The sequence below is a fragment of the Sphaeramia orbicularis genome, chromosome 6 (genome assembly GCF_902148855.1).
Source record: "Sphaeramia orbicularis chromosome 6, fSphaOr1.1, whole genome shotgun sequence".
Classification (NCBI taxonomy): Eukaryota; Metazoa; Chordata; class Actinopteri; order Kurtiformes; family Apogonidae; genus Sphaeramia; species Sphaeramia orbicularis.
In genome coordinates, this window is record NC_043962.1 from 40,478,909 (window position 1) to 40,492,503 (window position 13,595).

Sequence of the window (13,595 nt, forward strand, 5' to 3'; positions counted from 1 at the left end):
TTATTACTAATAAAGTACTGGTACTGACCAGAGCATCATGGGTAATGTCACGTCTGTCCACCAGCAAAAGTTTTCATATACACATGCTATTCAAAATCCAATATTTCTGAAAATATAGCTTCCACTGTCAAATAATATCAGTAGTCTGTGCACAAATGTATTAGTATTATTTCAACACAGTTCTATGCATTTCTTACAACTTTTTTTTTTTTTTTGACAAAAATGGCCACTCATTTGACCCCCTACGTAAATTTTAGCTGACTTGGTAAAATTTAGATTTTTGCAGTGCTGCTGTCCGTTGTCTCTTTAAGCTACAGTATTTGTTCATATTCCTTCTCACAGACCAAACTGCTGACACAGTATGTTCTGAACTTGGCCAAGTACGACCAGAACTACGACATCCGCGACCGGGCTCGTTTCATCCGTCAGCTCATCGTACCCACTGAAAAGAGCGGAGCCCTCAGCAAGTACGCCAAGAAACTGTTCCTCGCCCTCAAACCTGCACCTGTTCTCGAGTCTCCATTTAAAGGTACAGAGGCCACCCACAGTTCTCAGTTCTGTTTTATTCCTTAGCTAGACTGTTACAGGCTTTAACAGATATTTATACTAGACATTTCATCACAACATTACACCCATTTAACAGATTATTCAGGTCAGACCAGCTCCACATGCATACATTACTTATCATTAGCCTCATAGCACAATTGCATAAATCATATTTTAGGCCAAATTGTGATATCTGCATAAAATGAAGCAGCAGTGTTAGGAGAGTAAAGTTATGTAGATATCACAATTTGGGCAAAAATATGACGTAGGCAATTATGCTATGAAGCTAACGTTATGTAAGATATAGTAAGCGGTTTAGAAATGTACTTCTATGGAGCGAATGAACATTTTGGTGTTTTAATATGGTGTAGCACCCCAAATCAAAAAATGAATTACCAGTAAGTTATTGCACAAATGTTTGTTTCTTTGCTTATACAGTTAAAAGTTACAATTTAAAAAAAAAAAAAAGAAAAAAAAGAGTACTTTAAGTTTAAATTATTCAGAAATATTGAATTGAGATGGTAGATGTGTTTTCGTTGTTGACTTTTTTTTTTTTTTTAATTTGTTATTATTATGGTGTAAATGCTCGATGCTGTACACATTTAAATTGACGTTGAGTTGAAAAGGATGGGCAAAAAAATAAGCTTTTGCTTCTAGCCTATTCCTTTTTTGGTTTTTATGTTTATTACAATTAATGTACTGAGTACAATGACTGATGTAAAACCAAAAATAAATTTATTCATTCATTCATTCATTCATACAGAGACAAGGCCTTTTAAATAATTATCTGGGTAATTTGCATCTTTTATGCTTGAGCATGTGTAAACAACAGTAATGTAAATAGGCTATAAGAGAGCACACTATATAATAAAAACGCATACAACAATACATAAAATATGAAAACAAAGATGGTTATCTGAGTAAGGTCATTGATTGTCTTTTGATTATTATTTAAAAAAACAAAAAAAAAAACAAACAGATGACACAGTATCTGACAAGTATTGATTTAAGTATTAGGTTATGAGGTAAAGTTACAATTGTCAGATGTTATAAAGGTTCAATATGTATAAACTCAATGAACTTTATGTTAAAACCAGTTGTTTATTGACGTTAACTTCATTCCTACACTGACAGTTTCTGTTTCCTACATCCGTGATAACAACTTGTACAATAATTTGTATTTAGAGGAAAAAGAGATTTAGACTGAAGACAAAAGGTTCTATTTAAGTACATGGCACAAATCTTACATATTGAGCCTTTAATTCCAATTGTGAAACATTACATGTCTGATGTGTCCCTAACCCATAAGGACCCAAATATCTGCTGCCAACCAAAAGCATCTGATATAAAATATTTAATATCTGTTGATCCATTTATCACATCAAAACATATAATTAGTTGGTGTAAAATGCAGGTTGTTGTTTTTTCATGGTCATCAGATATGACCCATTTGGACATTCACCAGTAAAACTCATGGAGTTTGATAAATGGCAGTGGATGGAGACGCTTGTTTTTATGTTCAGTTAATGATATATTTTGTTGAAAATGTCATTTTGTCCCAATTTTTTTATGCTTTGATCTAATAACCACTGAACTTACTCTGAGCTTTAATAAACATCTGTATGATCAGTAAATTAAATGTAGGAAAATACCAGATCTTCACTGAAAAATGCAAAATGCAGAAGATAATATTACAGTAAATTGTGATAAATCACTTGGAAAAGACAAAAATAGCTGTGGGTGTTTACGGGTTAGTACACAGGTGTCAAACATGTGGCCCGGGGGCCAAATCCGGCCCGCCAAAGGGTCGAGTCCGGCCCTTGGGATGAATTTGTGAAATGAGAAAATTACACTAAGATATGAACAATCCTTTTAGTTCAGGTTCCACATTCAGACCAGTTCAGTCTCAGGTAGGTCATAATAGCGTATAAATACTCACAACTCCAAATTTTTCTCTTTGTAAATGTAAATGTTTTCATGTATTTACAGTAAAACAAAGTATAATATTGCAAAGTGCATTCATAATAATATTCCACCTGTTACAAAATGTTTTGTGTATTTGTAGATCCACTGTGATCTGTAAGTTATAATGTACGTGTGTAAATGATAAACTGAAGAATAATATTGTTAAAATTACACATTTTTCCAGTTTGTTCTTATTATTCACATTGTTTCAGAGGGTAGTTTGTAGATGTAAACATTTTCATTATGTAATTTTACTCTAAAACATAGAGAAAAGTTTAGAGTTGACATTACTTGTATATTATTATATTATAATTTTACTGATTCGGCCCACTTCAGATCAAATTTAGCTGAATGTGGCCCCTGAACTAAAATGAGTTTGACACCCCTGGGTTAGTATCTATGTAATTGCAGATTTTTTTCCTCCATTTCTTAATCTTATCTGTGTCCTTTACAGATCGAGACCATTTCCAGTTGGGTTCATTGTCCCACCTGCTGAATGCCAAGGCCGGGGGCTACCAGGAGTTGCCCGACTGGCCTGAAGCCGCCCCAGACCCCTCCGTGCGCAACGTGGAGGTGAAGGAGTCTGTGCGTGCAGTGGGAACAGTAACATACAGAGACACGGGGGCCCTATGGGGTCTCCATGGGCCCCGAAAAGTGGAGGGGAGCGAGGGTTTCTCCTGCTCCAGAGCAGTGCCTCAGAGGGGTTGGACAGAGTCACCAGGGCCTCACACCCAATACAACACTTACTCCAATATAACATCGATTCCACTGACCATCATTCATTTACTTACAGCTCATTAGCATAACAGCTCATCAATAAGCTGCATCCTTTTCCCCTTCAAATGGATGCTGCTTAAATACTCACCCTCCATGCAGGAGAATGAGTCACAAAGGAGGAAAGAGGAGATTCTCTTATTAGTAGAACAGATAATAGTCAAAAGCTTCTTCTGACTTGCTGTTATTGAAGTCAAACTCGGCCTCTCTGCTGCACCTGCATCTGTGCAGCGGCGGCTCACTCTCCCCGTCCAGGTGATTCCTCTTTCTCACCGATGTTTGAGCCAATAGCACATGTGAAACAGAAGCAAACAAATGGTACTAACAGCTGTGCACTTTCTGAGAACTACACCTCCTGTTGTCTTTAGCTGGAGGTTGATTTAACCCTCTGGTATCCCGTCCAGCAAGGCCCTTACTAAACACCAAGTGTGCCTTTTTGGCACACTTGTGGAGTAATGTCAAAAAAAATTTTCATGCAGTTTGTTTTTAATTCTTTTACACTTTTTTCTATTTCATCAACTTGAGCTGTAAATAAAAATACCAAATACTCAATAATTGTCACATTTTTTAACCCTTTAAATACCATGTTTGTAATGTAAACAAACCTTTTTTTTTGGATGCAAAAAACACAAAAAATTATTTTTTTTCAATATACAGGGGTTGGACAAAATAATGGAAACACCTTAAAACATCAACAAAATATAATTTAATATGGTGTAGGTCCGCCTTTTGCGGCAATTACAGCCTCAATTCTCCGAGGTATTGATTGATACAACTTGTGAATTGTTTCCAAAGGAATTTTAAGCCATTCTTCAGTTAGAATACCCTCCAACTCTTTTAGAGACGATGGCGGTGGAAATCGACATCTTACTTGAATCTCTAAAACTGACCATAAATGCTCAATAATGTTGAGGTCTGGGGACTGTGCCGGCCATACGAGATGCTCAACTTCATCAGAATGTTCCTCATGCCATTCTTTAACAATTCTAGCTGTATGGACTGGGGCATTATCATCTTGAGGTGAAGGTGTTTCCATTATTTTGTCCAACCCCTGTACTACATAAAAAGTGAAACACATATTATTTGATTTTTGTAGCCTGGCATATGTCAGTGATTAACAGCAACATCGGTTAATTTGCATTATTATTTTTTGGCGCTAGGTCAAATAAATCAAACTATTAAATATTATATATTGATTTATTTTTCTGCTCTAATTTGATTTTATTTTTGCAAGTCAAGGTCAGGCCTAATCATACATATCAAATGGAAGAAATAGTGAGTTTTATACACACTTGGGAGACAGATGCTAGTCTTGTAATTTTCTTTTGTTTACAATGTGCAAATTTTAGTTGGTGGCCAGAATTTTAAAGATCATGCAAAAATGAACAACTTCTGAATTCTAACCTTATTTAAATTGTGAAAAATAATATGAAGTTTTTTAACACAAAGTGCAAAGTGTGACTAAAAGGCGCACCCGGATACTGGAGGGTTAAGTAGGTCTGTCATGCATAATAATTATTATTATGATGATGTAAGTATTTTTCAACAGATGCAGCTGGTAGGTCATAATTTACATGTCATTTTCCAAAACACTAGTTTGACAAATATTTTTTTATACACAATTTATATCATCCTATTACGGAATTCTTCACCAGATTTCCTCCTTTTCTTCTCCATCATATCCACTCCATGTGCCATCGGTTCATAACCAATACTGTCTTGTAAGTGTCGACATAAAATCAAAGCCTGAGTGTCACATTTTTGCCAAAATGCATTGCTTTGACTTTAAAATCCAGGGGTGACCTAAAGGTTTGATTTTATTGTCATTTATTATTGGTGTTGTTATAATAGAAATGTGTCCAATGTGTTAACATGTGATGCAGTTTTAAAGGTGAGGCCGCAGCTGCACTGACCCGAAATTCTCTTTTAATTTGATTTGGTTCCCGCAGGATTGAAGGTTTATTTTATGGGTCTAGTTCGTTTAAAGTACAGATCGTGTGCTGTATTGTTACATCACTGTCAACCCTTTGTCAAAGCCTTCCATTCATTATAGATTTCCAGGCAGTTTATTTGTTTCCTTAGCATGACTTTGTAACTGGCCTCAGATTACTGATGTTACTTTTTATTTTATATCTCATGTTTTTCAGCAGCAAACAGGTCCTTTTTGCAGACTTACCCTGTGGCTGCATACTAAGATCAAGTGATTGATTTTGTGACAAGGAAACCATAAAACTGTGCTTGGGTTTGCAGGGTTTCAGGCCCCTCCATCACTGTAGTCAGGCAGCAAATGAGATTAGTTTTGTGATGTCATTTTTAAGTGGGTTAATGGTAATGGAAAATACCCGTCTGCAGCACTTGAGACATGAAACTTGTTTCAACATGGCAGCTGTTTCTGAGATGATGCAGCTAAAATTTGGTTAAACTGTAACATTTGTTTAAACTGCATATTTTAGTTGTTTGCATCATAGTGCTGCAGACTGGTCTCATATATACCTGCACATAGACTGACAGACAAACTGTGAAGATACAAGCAAAACAACAAATGGTACAAGAGGAAAAATACAAATGTAAGTTGACACAAAATACAAATTCATTGGAGAAATAAACTTCTTCATCAGGATTAAATTGAGAGAACATGGACCTGTTAGTTTTAGACACATGCACTTGACAATACTGACAATATGTTTTTCCATAAATTTTCCAAATATGACCTAATTCTGAATTTGACAGTTGTAATGTAAACAGTATATTCAGATTTAATAGTCTGAATTAATTAAGACAAATCAAATTAGTTGGTGTTTTTCTGGTTTTATGATGTTTTTTTTTTCTTCTGTATACGATGTATTTAGAATGTGCTTTTCATTTGTGGGTTTAATGGCAGGTTGTGGCCCATGTGCTCTGTTCACAGTCTGAAGAAGAGACAAAGATCATCTCTGATACAGATTCACATTGCAAAGAAAAGTACACATTTGTGGTCTGAGTTAGCAACACGCCTACATGTTGTATGAAAGACCATATGAACAGCACAAATATTGAAAAGCTGACCTTTTCAAGACAGTGTTTATGAAATGAAAGAGAGAGGTTGAGTTCACACAGCGGAGCATCTGCCACCGGTGGAAAACTGAGAAAACGCTATTTTTAATCAGGGCATGCACGGCTGCATGTAAACAGTGGAATATTCATTCTCATTAACCATGTAAACAGCTTATTAGGCCTTTTCAGAATTAGGGCAAGAACTGGAGTATGTTGTGCATGTAAATGTAGTCAGTGTTTTTCAGATCTGGAGCCACTAAGGTGTAAACTACATTGAAAAGAAACATGTTTTTAATTCCCTAGGAAGTCAATGTAGCCCCATCTTGGATGTGAATTAATGAGGAGGAACATGTTTACCTTGAAGGATTGCAACTATTCTGCTAACGCATCTGACATTCACACATGGAATACAGTGTCTAGAAGTGAGGATTTTTTTTCTAATATGTATGGAAATGCTTTCCAAATGGTTGACAGTGATGTAGAATACACTTTTTATTTCCAACTCTCTGATGTGATCCGGCCGCTCAGGGTCCTCGTCAGGCCAAAAAGGACTCTGCCATGTACACTCACAGTCAATGAAAACTTTAAGACCATATTTTTCACCATAATTTTTATTTTGAAACCCTAAACTGGAATTTTTTCATATGAATCATTTGTTTAGGATATTGGCGTACAGAAACAAAAACCTAAAGTTTCAAGAATAATTTCAAAACAAAAAACTTAAAAGAAAATGGCACCTGCCAAACACAAAGTCACCACAGTAGCGGTCCTGGTCGGGGGTTGTCACTCTCTCTCACCCTGGACGCGGTCTATCGTCAACAGAGCCTGTGGTGTTGTGGCGTTCAACCAGGTTTCTGATTGTGGGTTGGGAACAGCCCATACATAGGCCTGGCTGTATCACTGTAGCTCAAATCGGCCTCCACCATACCCAGTGCCCGGAGACATCGTTCACGTGATAGATGTGGCATGATGCCGTTCACTGGACTAACAATGGTGGCCTTTTTTGGGCCTTTATATAGGCCACAGGTGTCAAACATGCGGCCCGGGGGCCAAAACCAGTCCGCCAAAGCTTTTAGTCTGGCCCGTGAGATGAATTTGCAAAGTGCAAAATGCAAAAATTACCCTGAAAATATTAACAGTCAAGGGCATCAAACTCAAAAATAACAGCATAATAACCTAGAAATAATGACTCCAAATTTTCTTCTTGGTTTAATGTGGGAAAAATAATGATATTATGCCCATAAATAATGGCAACACCAATTTTTTCTCTTTGATTTATTGCAAAGAACATTAAATTCTGATATCCTATAACAATAAAATGTCAATAACCTGAACAAATATGAACAACCGGAATGTCTAAAGAAAAACAAGTACAATTTTAACAACATTCTGCCTATTTTGTGTCTTGGTAGATCTGCTCTGTAATGCACATGCTTAAGTTGAGGCATAATATTGATAAAATTGTACTTATTTTTCTTGAGAAATTTCAGTTTTTTTTCAGTTATTCACATTTTTTTGGTTTTGGATAGAAACAGTTTCATCATTTAATGTTATTTTTTGCACTAAAAAATTTGGAGTTGTCATTATTTATAGGCTATTATGCTATTATTTTACTGGTGCGGCTCGCTGGAGATGAAATCGGGTTGAATATGGCCCCTGAAAGAAAATGAGTTTGACACCCCTGATATAGGACTTAAAAATCAATCCTCAAATTGTGCAGATACCCACTGAGTATTGCTCAATGTGTATTTGGTCCACTTTTGCAAAAAGACTAACCCATGTGAAATGAACCGTGACAACATGACAACTTGTCATTATCTCAACTACCCGAGCACTAAGTCATCAATAAATCCACAATAAATAATTACAACCCCCCTACAAGTAGAAATATGCTTACATTTCTACCTCAAAGTTTCTGTTGACTGTCAGTATATAAAAGTTGTTGGGGTCAGAATTTGCTCTTTGACAGACTCTCCCTTTGCACATTGTGCGTCTCCACAGACAGAGGAGGTCATAGACACCAGTGAGGGGCGGATCGGTTTACTAGGAGACTGGCGAGAGGTGCCCCCCGCCCCTTCAGTGTGGGATTGCAGTGGTGTTGGTTTTTATGACTACACTTTTATTCAGTCTTACAGTCTCTCTCTGATTCTCATTTGATTTGAAAATAAGTGAGATTTTACTTCCAACCAGTCAGCAATTTTTTTCTTCCAGTATTAACAAAGCTAACCTGCTGGGCCCTCTAAAGCTCACCAAGGTTCTAATAGTTTTGGATTTTTCATTATAGTTTAGTTTTATTTAGTTTTGACTTTTTTTGGTCTAATTCAGTTAGTTTTAATTAGTTTTTAGAGCAGGTTTGCTAGTTTTCATTAGTTTTCGTTATTTTCTAAAAGCTTAGTTTTAGTGTAGTTTTAGTTTCTTTATATCTTTTATCTTCTTCTCCGTCATATTCAAATAAATCCCAGACAGAACTCTGCTGCTTTCTCCCAACTTCAGTCTCCATGTTTCCAGGTAGAGTGGGGATGAGAACACGACTCTAAACCACAAGTGACGAGAAGTGACAGACTGTTAAATATCATACGGTGCCAGCAGCTAACATTGCTTGAGGGAAATATATCAATCCGACATTGACAAAGACGAAAACGAAGGGAATTTTATCCAGAATTTTTATACGTTTTAGTCAGTTTTGTAAACACACAATACAGTTTCAGTTAGTTATCGTTTTTTCATTTAATTATAGTTTTTATTTATTTCAGTTAATGAAAATGTTTTTACAATTCTAGTTTTCGTCATTTCGTTAGTTTTCGTTAACAATACTAACCTTGAAGCTCACTAATTAACTCATTAATATTTCTCATCTCTAAGACTTTCAGGCAAAAGTAATCCCTTATATAACCTCTAATTTGTACGTGTTTTTGTACAAAGCTAATGAGATTTGATTTTGTCGTTGGTGGGCTTTAAAGATGCTGGTAGGTGGACAATATTATAATAATAACAATAATAATAATAATAATAATAATAATAATAATAATAATAATGATAGCTTTATTTATATAGCACCTTTTAAAAACAAAGTTTACAAAGTGCTTTTGACTGACAAGTAAAGGGCACAACAGCAGGATACAAGATGTAAGTAAAAACACTAAAACAGAAGCGACACAATTAGAGAGATGTGTACAACAATGCAGAAACATGACACTTCGAATAAATTAAATGAATCGGAATAAAGAGGGCAGGGATAATGTAACATGATGCTGTCAAATCAATGCAAAAATAAAGGAGTGAGATAAAACATCATGTATGAGAATATAAACCAACAATCAAACAGGATAAGATTCAAATTTTAAAAAATTTAAAATTTAAAATTAAAATTAAAAGGGACAAACATCACATAAAAGCAAGTCTGTATATTAAAGCACTAATGAAGTAAACAGAAGAACAATTTCTTTTATCTGTGCCAGTTACAGAACATATTTGTAATAACATGCAAAATAAATGGTAGAATATTATAGAAGAGGGAGTGATTCTACATTAAAAAAAAAAAAAACTGATTAAACTTCAGCAAAAAAAAAAATTATAATTATTATGAGAAATTTTAAGTTTAGAACATTGTTTTCCTTTCTTCACCTAATAGTCCTAATAATTTGTGACACAGTTTGTGAATGTGTCACAAATATTGGTGTGTTCTGAGTGACGTGCATGGATTTTCTTAAACTTCTGCTTCACGTCATGACATCCTCCCATTTCCTCTTCCGCCTATATCACTCCTCATTTTGTTCATTTAATCCACCATCCTTTGTTAATGATGAAAACACTCATACTAAATGCATTTTTTTGAAGTAGTAAATGTGAAAGACTTTATTATTTCTGCAGTATTTGAGTAGTTATATTGGAGTATACTGAGTTAACGTTAAACTGTGGTAAATTCTAAGTTTGCTAAAATGAGATTTGGGGTTTATGTTTTGTCTCTGTGATTTCAGAAACTGTTCTCACGTCTTGTTTTTAGACCCAGATACCTTCCTGTGCCTGTGTCTCTTGCCTTCCTGACTTTTTTCTAAAAATCTTTTCTTTCCCTCCTTTTTTCCTCACCTCACCTCCATCCCAATCTTTTTCTTTTCTACGTCTGCCAGGTTTTTGCGCTGCTTGAAAGAGTCACAACATTAACGAGTGTGAGTCAGTTAGCGGCAAAGAGCCCACCTCCTTAAAGCCTCAGCCCATATAGCAGCAAAACCCAAGTGCTTTTTGACACCCCGCCTAATGTAGTTGCTGTTCTGTGCTTAGCTCAGCCAAAGCTACCTGAAACACAGCACCCTTTTCCTTGGTCGCAACCATTAAAGAAGTGATTCTTGAAGCAGGACGTGTTGTTCTTTGGCACATTAGGATGCATTAGCAGCCGTGTGGGTTTTAAAAGGAGTTTGGAGATGTCCACACTTGTTAGCTGACAACGTTGGTTAATGAGTTTGGTTGCCCAAACAACGAGACAGATTTTCTCCAAAGTGTAGGAGGACAGTCACGGCTCCTCAAAGACATCACTTCTCTTAATGGAAACGCTCCCTTGTATTAAATGAAAACCATTTCTGCAACTGGTCATGAAGGCATCACCTGGTGCTGACATCTATATGTGGAAAAAAAAGAAGGAAACTCCATACAAGCATTAGCATCCGTATTGAATTTGTTCCCTGACCTTTGTATCTAAAAGCAGATCTGCGGCAGGGATGGCTGGCTTCATTTGGCTGCGTCACGCCCAGGCAGAGGCATTCATGGCCACGCTACTGTAATCTGCCCACGTCTCTGCTTCTGTCTGAGCGGGTTTTGTTTTGGAGGCAGAGCAGCTGACAGCTCACTGTTTCAACTCTGCTTCCTCTGCCAGGTACCGGAATGGACCAAATGCAGCAGCCGCGAGAAGAGGAAGGAGAAGAAGGTGGAGAAGCCCTTCTACTCAGACTCAGAGGGCGAGTCCGGGCCAACGGAGTCGGCCGACAGTGGTAACTTCAGGGCCCCGCTCGTCCCGTCATCGGTGTCATCTTGGCATCGTTACATTCTGTTGTCAAAAGTGTTTGTGTTTAAGATGGAGATCAGAGTAAATAGAGAGGAAGAGTGGAGTATTTCTAATTTTTTTTTTACAGCTTTACTCCACTGCATTTGCACTGCAAAAATCTAAATCTTACCAAGTGTATTTTTCTCATTTCTTGTCAAAATATCTCATCACACTTAAAATAAGACATAATCATCTAAAGAGTAACTTTTCAACGAGATATAAGAACTTATTTTTAGACAATAGATCTTGAAAATCTTATTTCAAGAAATTTTGTCAAGTGAAATTATCTTGCTGCAGGGAAAGAAATTTCACTTGTTTTAAGTACCTTTTCCTTAGATTTAGTGTTTTTATCACACTTTTTTTTGCAATGTAACTTTTTAAAGTTACCATGATCCTATGACTTTAAACCTACACTGCAAAAATTAAAATCTTACCAAGTGTATTTTTCTCATTTCTTGTCAAAATATCTCATCACACTTAATAATAATAATAATAATAATAATAATAATAATAATAATAATAATAATAATAATAATACATCAGTTTTATATAGCGATTTTCTAAGTACTCAAAGACGCTTTACAAAAAACAACCAAGGGACAAACATATATCCAACTTAAAACAAGAAAAGCACTCGGAGAGCGCAGACCTCCACCAAGGCAGATCAGTGGGCCCCTGTGCCCCCCCACCCCCACCCCCGATCATCACCAAAATTTAATCATTTCTTCCTTGTGCCAGTATCAGCATTTCCTGAAAATTTCATGAGAATCTGTCCTTAACTTTTTGAGTTATCTTGCTAACAAACAAACAAACACACACGCACGCAAACACACAAAGCAAAGTGATCACAATACCTCCTGGCGGAAGTAATAAGGCATATTCACCTAAAGAGTAACTTGTAAGTGGGATATAAGAACTTATTTTTAGACAATAGATTTTGAAAATCTTATTTCAGCAAATCTTACCAAGATAATTTCACTTGTTTCATTGACAGATTTTTTTGCTTGAATTAAGCAAAAAAAAAATTGTCAGTGAAACAAGTGAAAATTATCTTGGTAAGATTTCTTGAAATAAGATTTTCTAAAGATAAGTTCTTACATCTCACTGAAAAGATACTTTTTAGGTGATTATGTCTTATTTTAAGTGTGATGAGATATTTTGACTAGAAATGAGAAAAATACATTTGGTAAAATTTTGAGTTTTGCAGTGTGTCTTAGAACTGTTCAGATTGTAGTTTTTTAGTGAGAACCCCGTCTCCAAAACCTACAAATGTGTCATTGTTGAGTGTTTGTGATCAATAATCAAGTGCTCATTTATGGGTTTATAGGATGAAAAAATGATGTGATGATGAGGAAAAATGATGTGGTCCTCACTGACACAAACTGATGATCTGAAAGAATACTGTAAATAAAGTAAACAAAGGATGTAACATGCAACACTCACATTAGTGGAAGATTAAAGTTATTCCAATAACATATAGTGAATTCAGTGACTACTTTTAAGCACATTTGGCTGATAATACTGGCAGTTGTACTTTTTATTTTTTTGTATACTTTATTTTTTCCAGTGTTTGACATTGAAGTGAATTAACCAAACAAGAAAAGATACAGAAATCAGTCAACAATCACATCGCATGCAAGCGAGTAGACAACCGAAAGAGAAATATGTATAAGTAGAAATACGACTGCTACTCTTGCTACTACTACTACTAATAATAATATAAATGAATGAATGAATGAATGAATAAATAAATAAATAAATAAATAAAAACAATTTATCCATATATACATTACAATTTTATCCAATTATCCGCAGGTCTTTTTCTCACTTATCACATTTATCATTGATGTTTACTAAAATAAATGTCACTGATATATTACCATTGAGAAAAGTAAAAACATCCATGATTCTGAAATAACAACAGTGCGGATGAAGATAAATAAAAAAAATAAAGTCGTATTAGTAGAATGTCAGAATGCTATAAATTCCTATATTTATAGATTGAGCTGTGGTGCAACAGTAACGGATCTGGATACTTCTTCCACCCCTCATGTACGTAGTTTTTGGACAGTTACACTGTCATAAGTGACATAAGTGATGCTCCATTAAAGTACATAGTCTTATATGTAATCTGGGTAAGTTTATGTCGAGAGTGAATGAAATTTGCATGAAACATAAAGTATTTAATTCTGTAAATCGTGTCCAAAGTGTAAAGGTTAAACAGTAGTTGGCTTTATTTTAT

The 13,595-nt window shown here is 35.5% G+C and overlaps 1 protein-coding gene across 10 annotated transcripts in view; it reads left to right on the plus strand.

The window, feature by feature from the left end:
* Positions 1-13,595, plus strand: part of ap3b2 (adaptor related protein complex 3 subunit beta 2) — a 103,154-nt gene that overhangs the window by 61,967 nt on the left and 27,592 nt on the right. For 3 of the 10 annotated variants that reach the window (XM_030136083.1, XM_030136085.1, XM_030136086.1), the window contains exons 16-18: positions 343-529; positions 2,966-3,096; positions 11,186-11,300. In XM_030136083.1, coding sequence (XP_029991943.1) covers positions 343-529; positions 2,966-3,096; positions 11,186-11,300 — 433 coding nt within the window. Of the gene's footprint in view, positions 1-342; positions 530-2,965; positions 3,115-10,445; positions 10,485-11,185; positions 11,301-13,595 lie in introns of all 10 variants that reach the window. The other 7 variants (XM_030136084.1, XM_030136087.1, XM_030136080.1 and 4 more) reach the window with 4 other exon arrangements.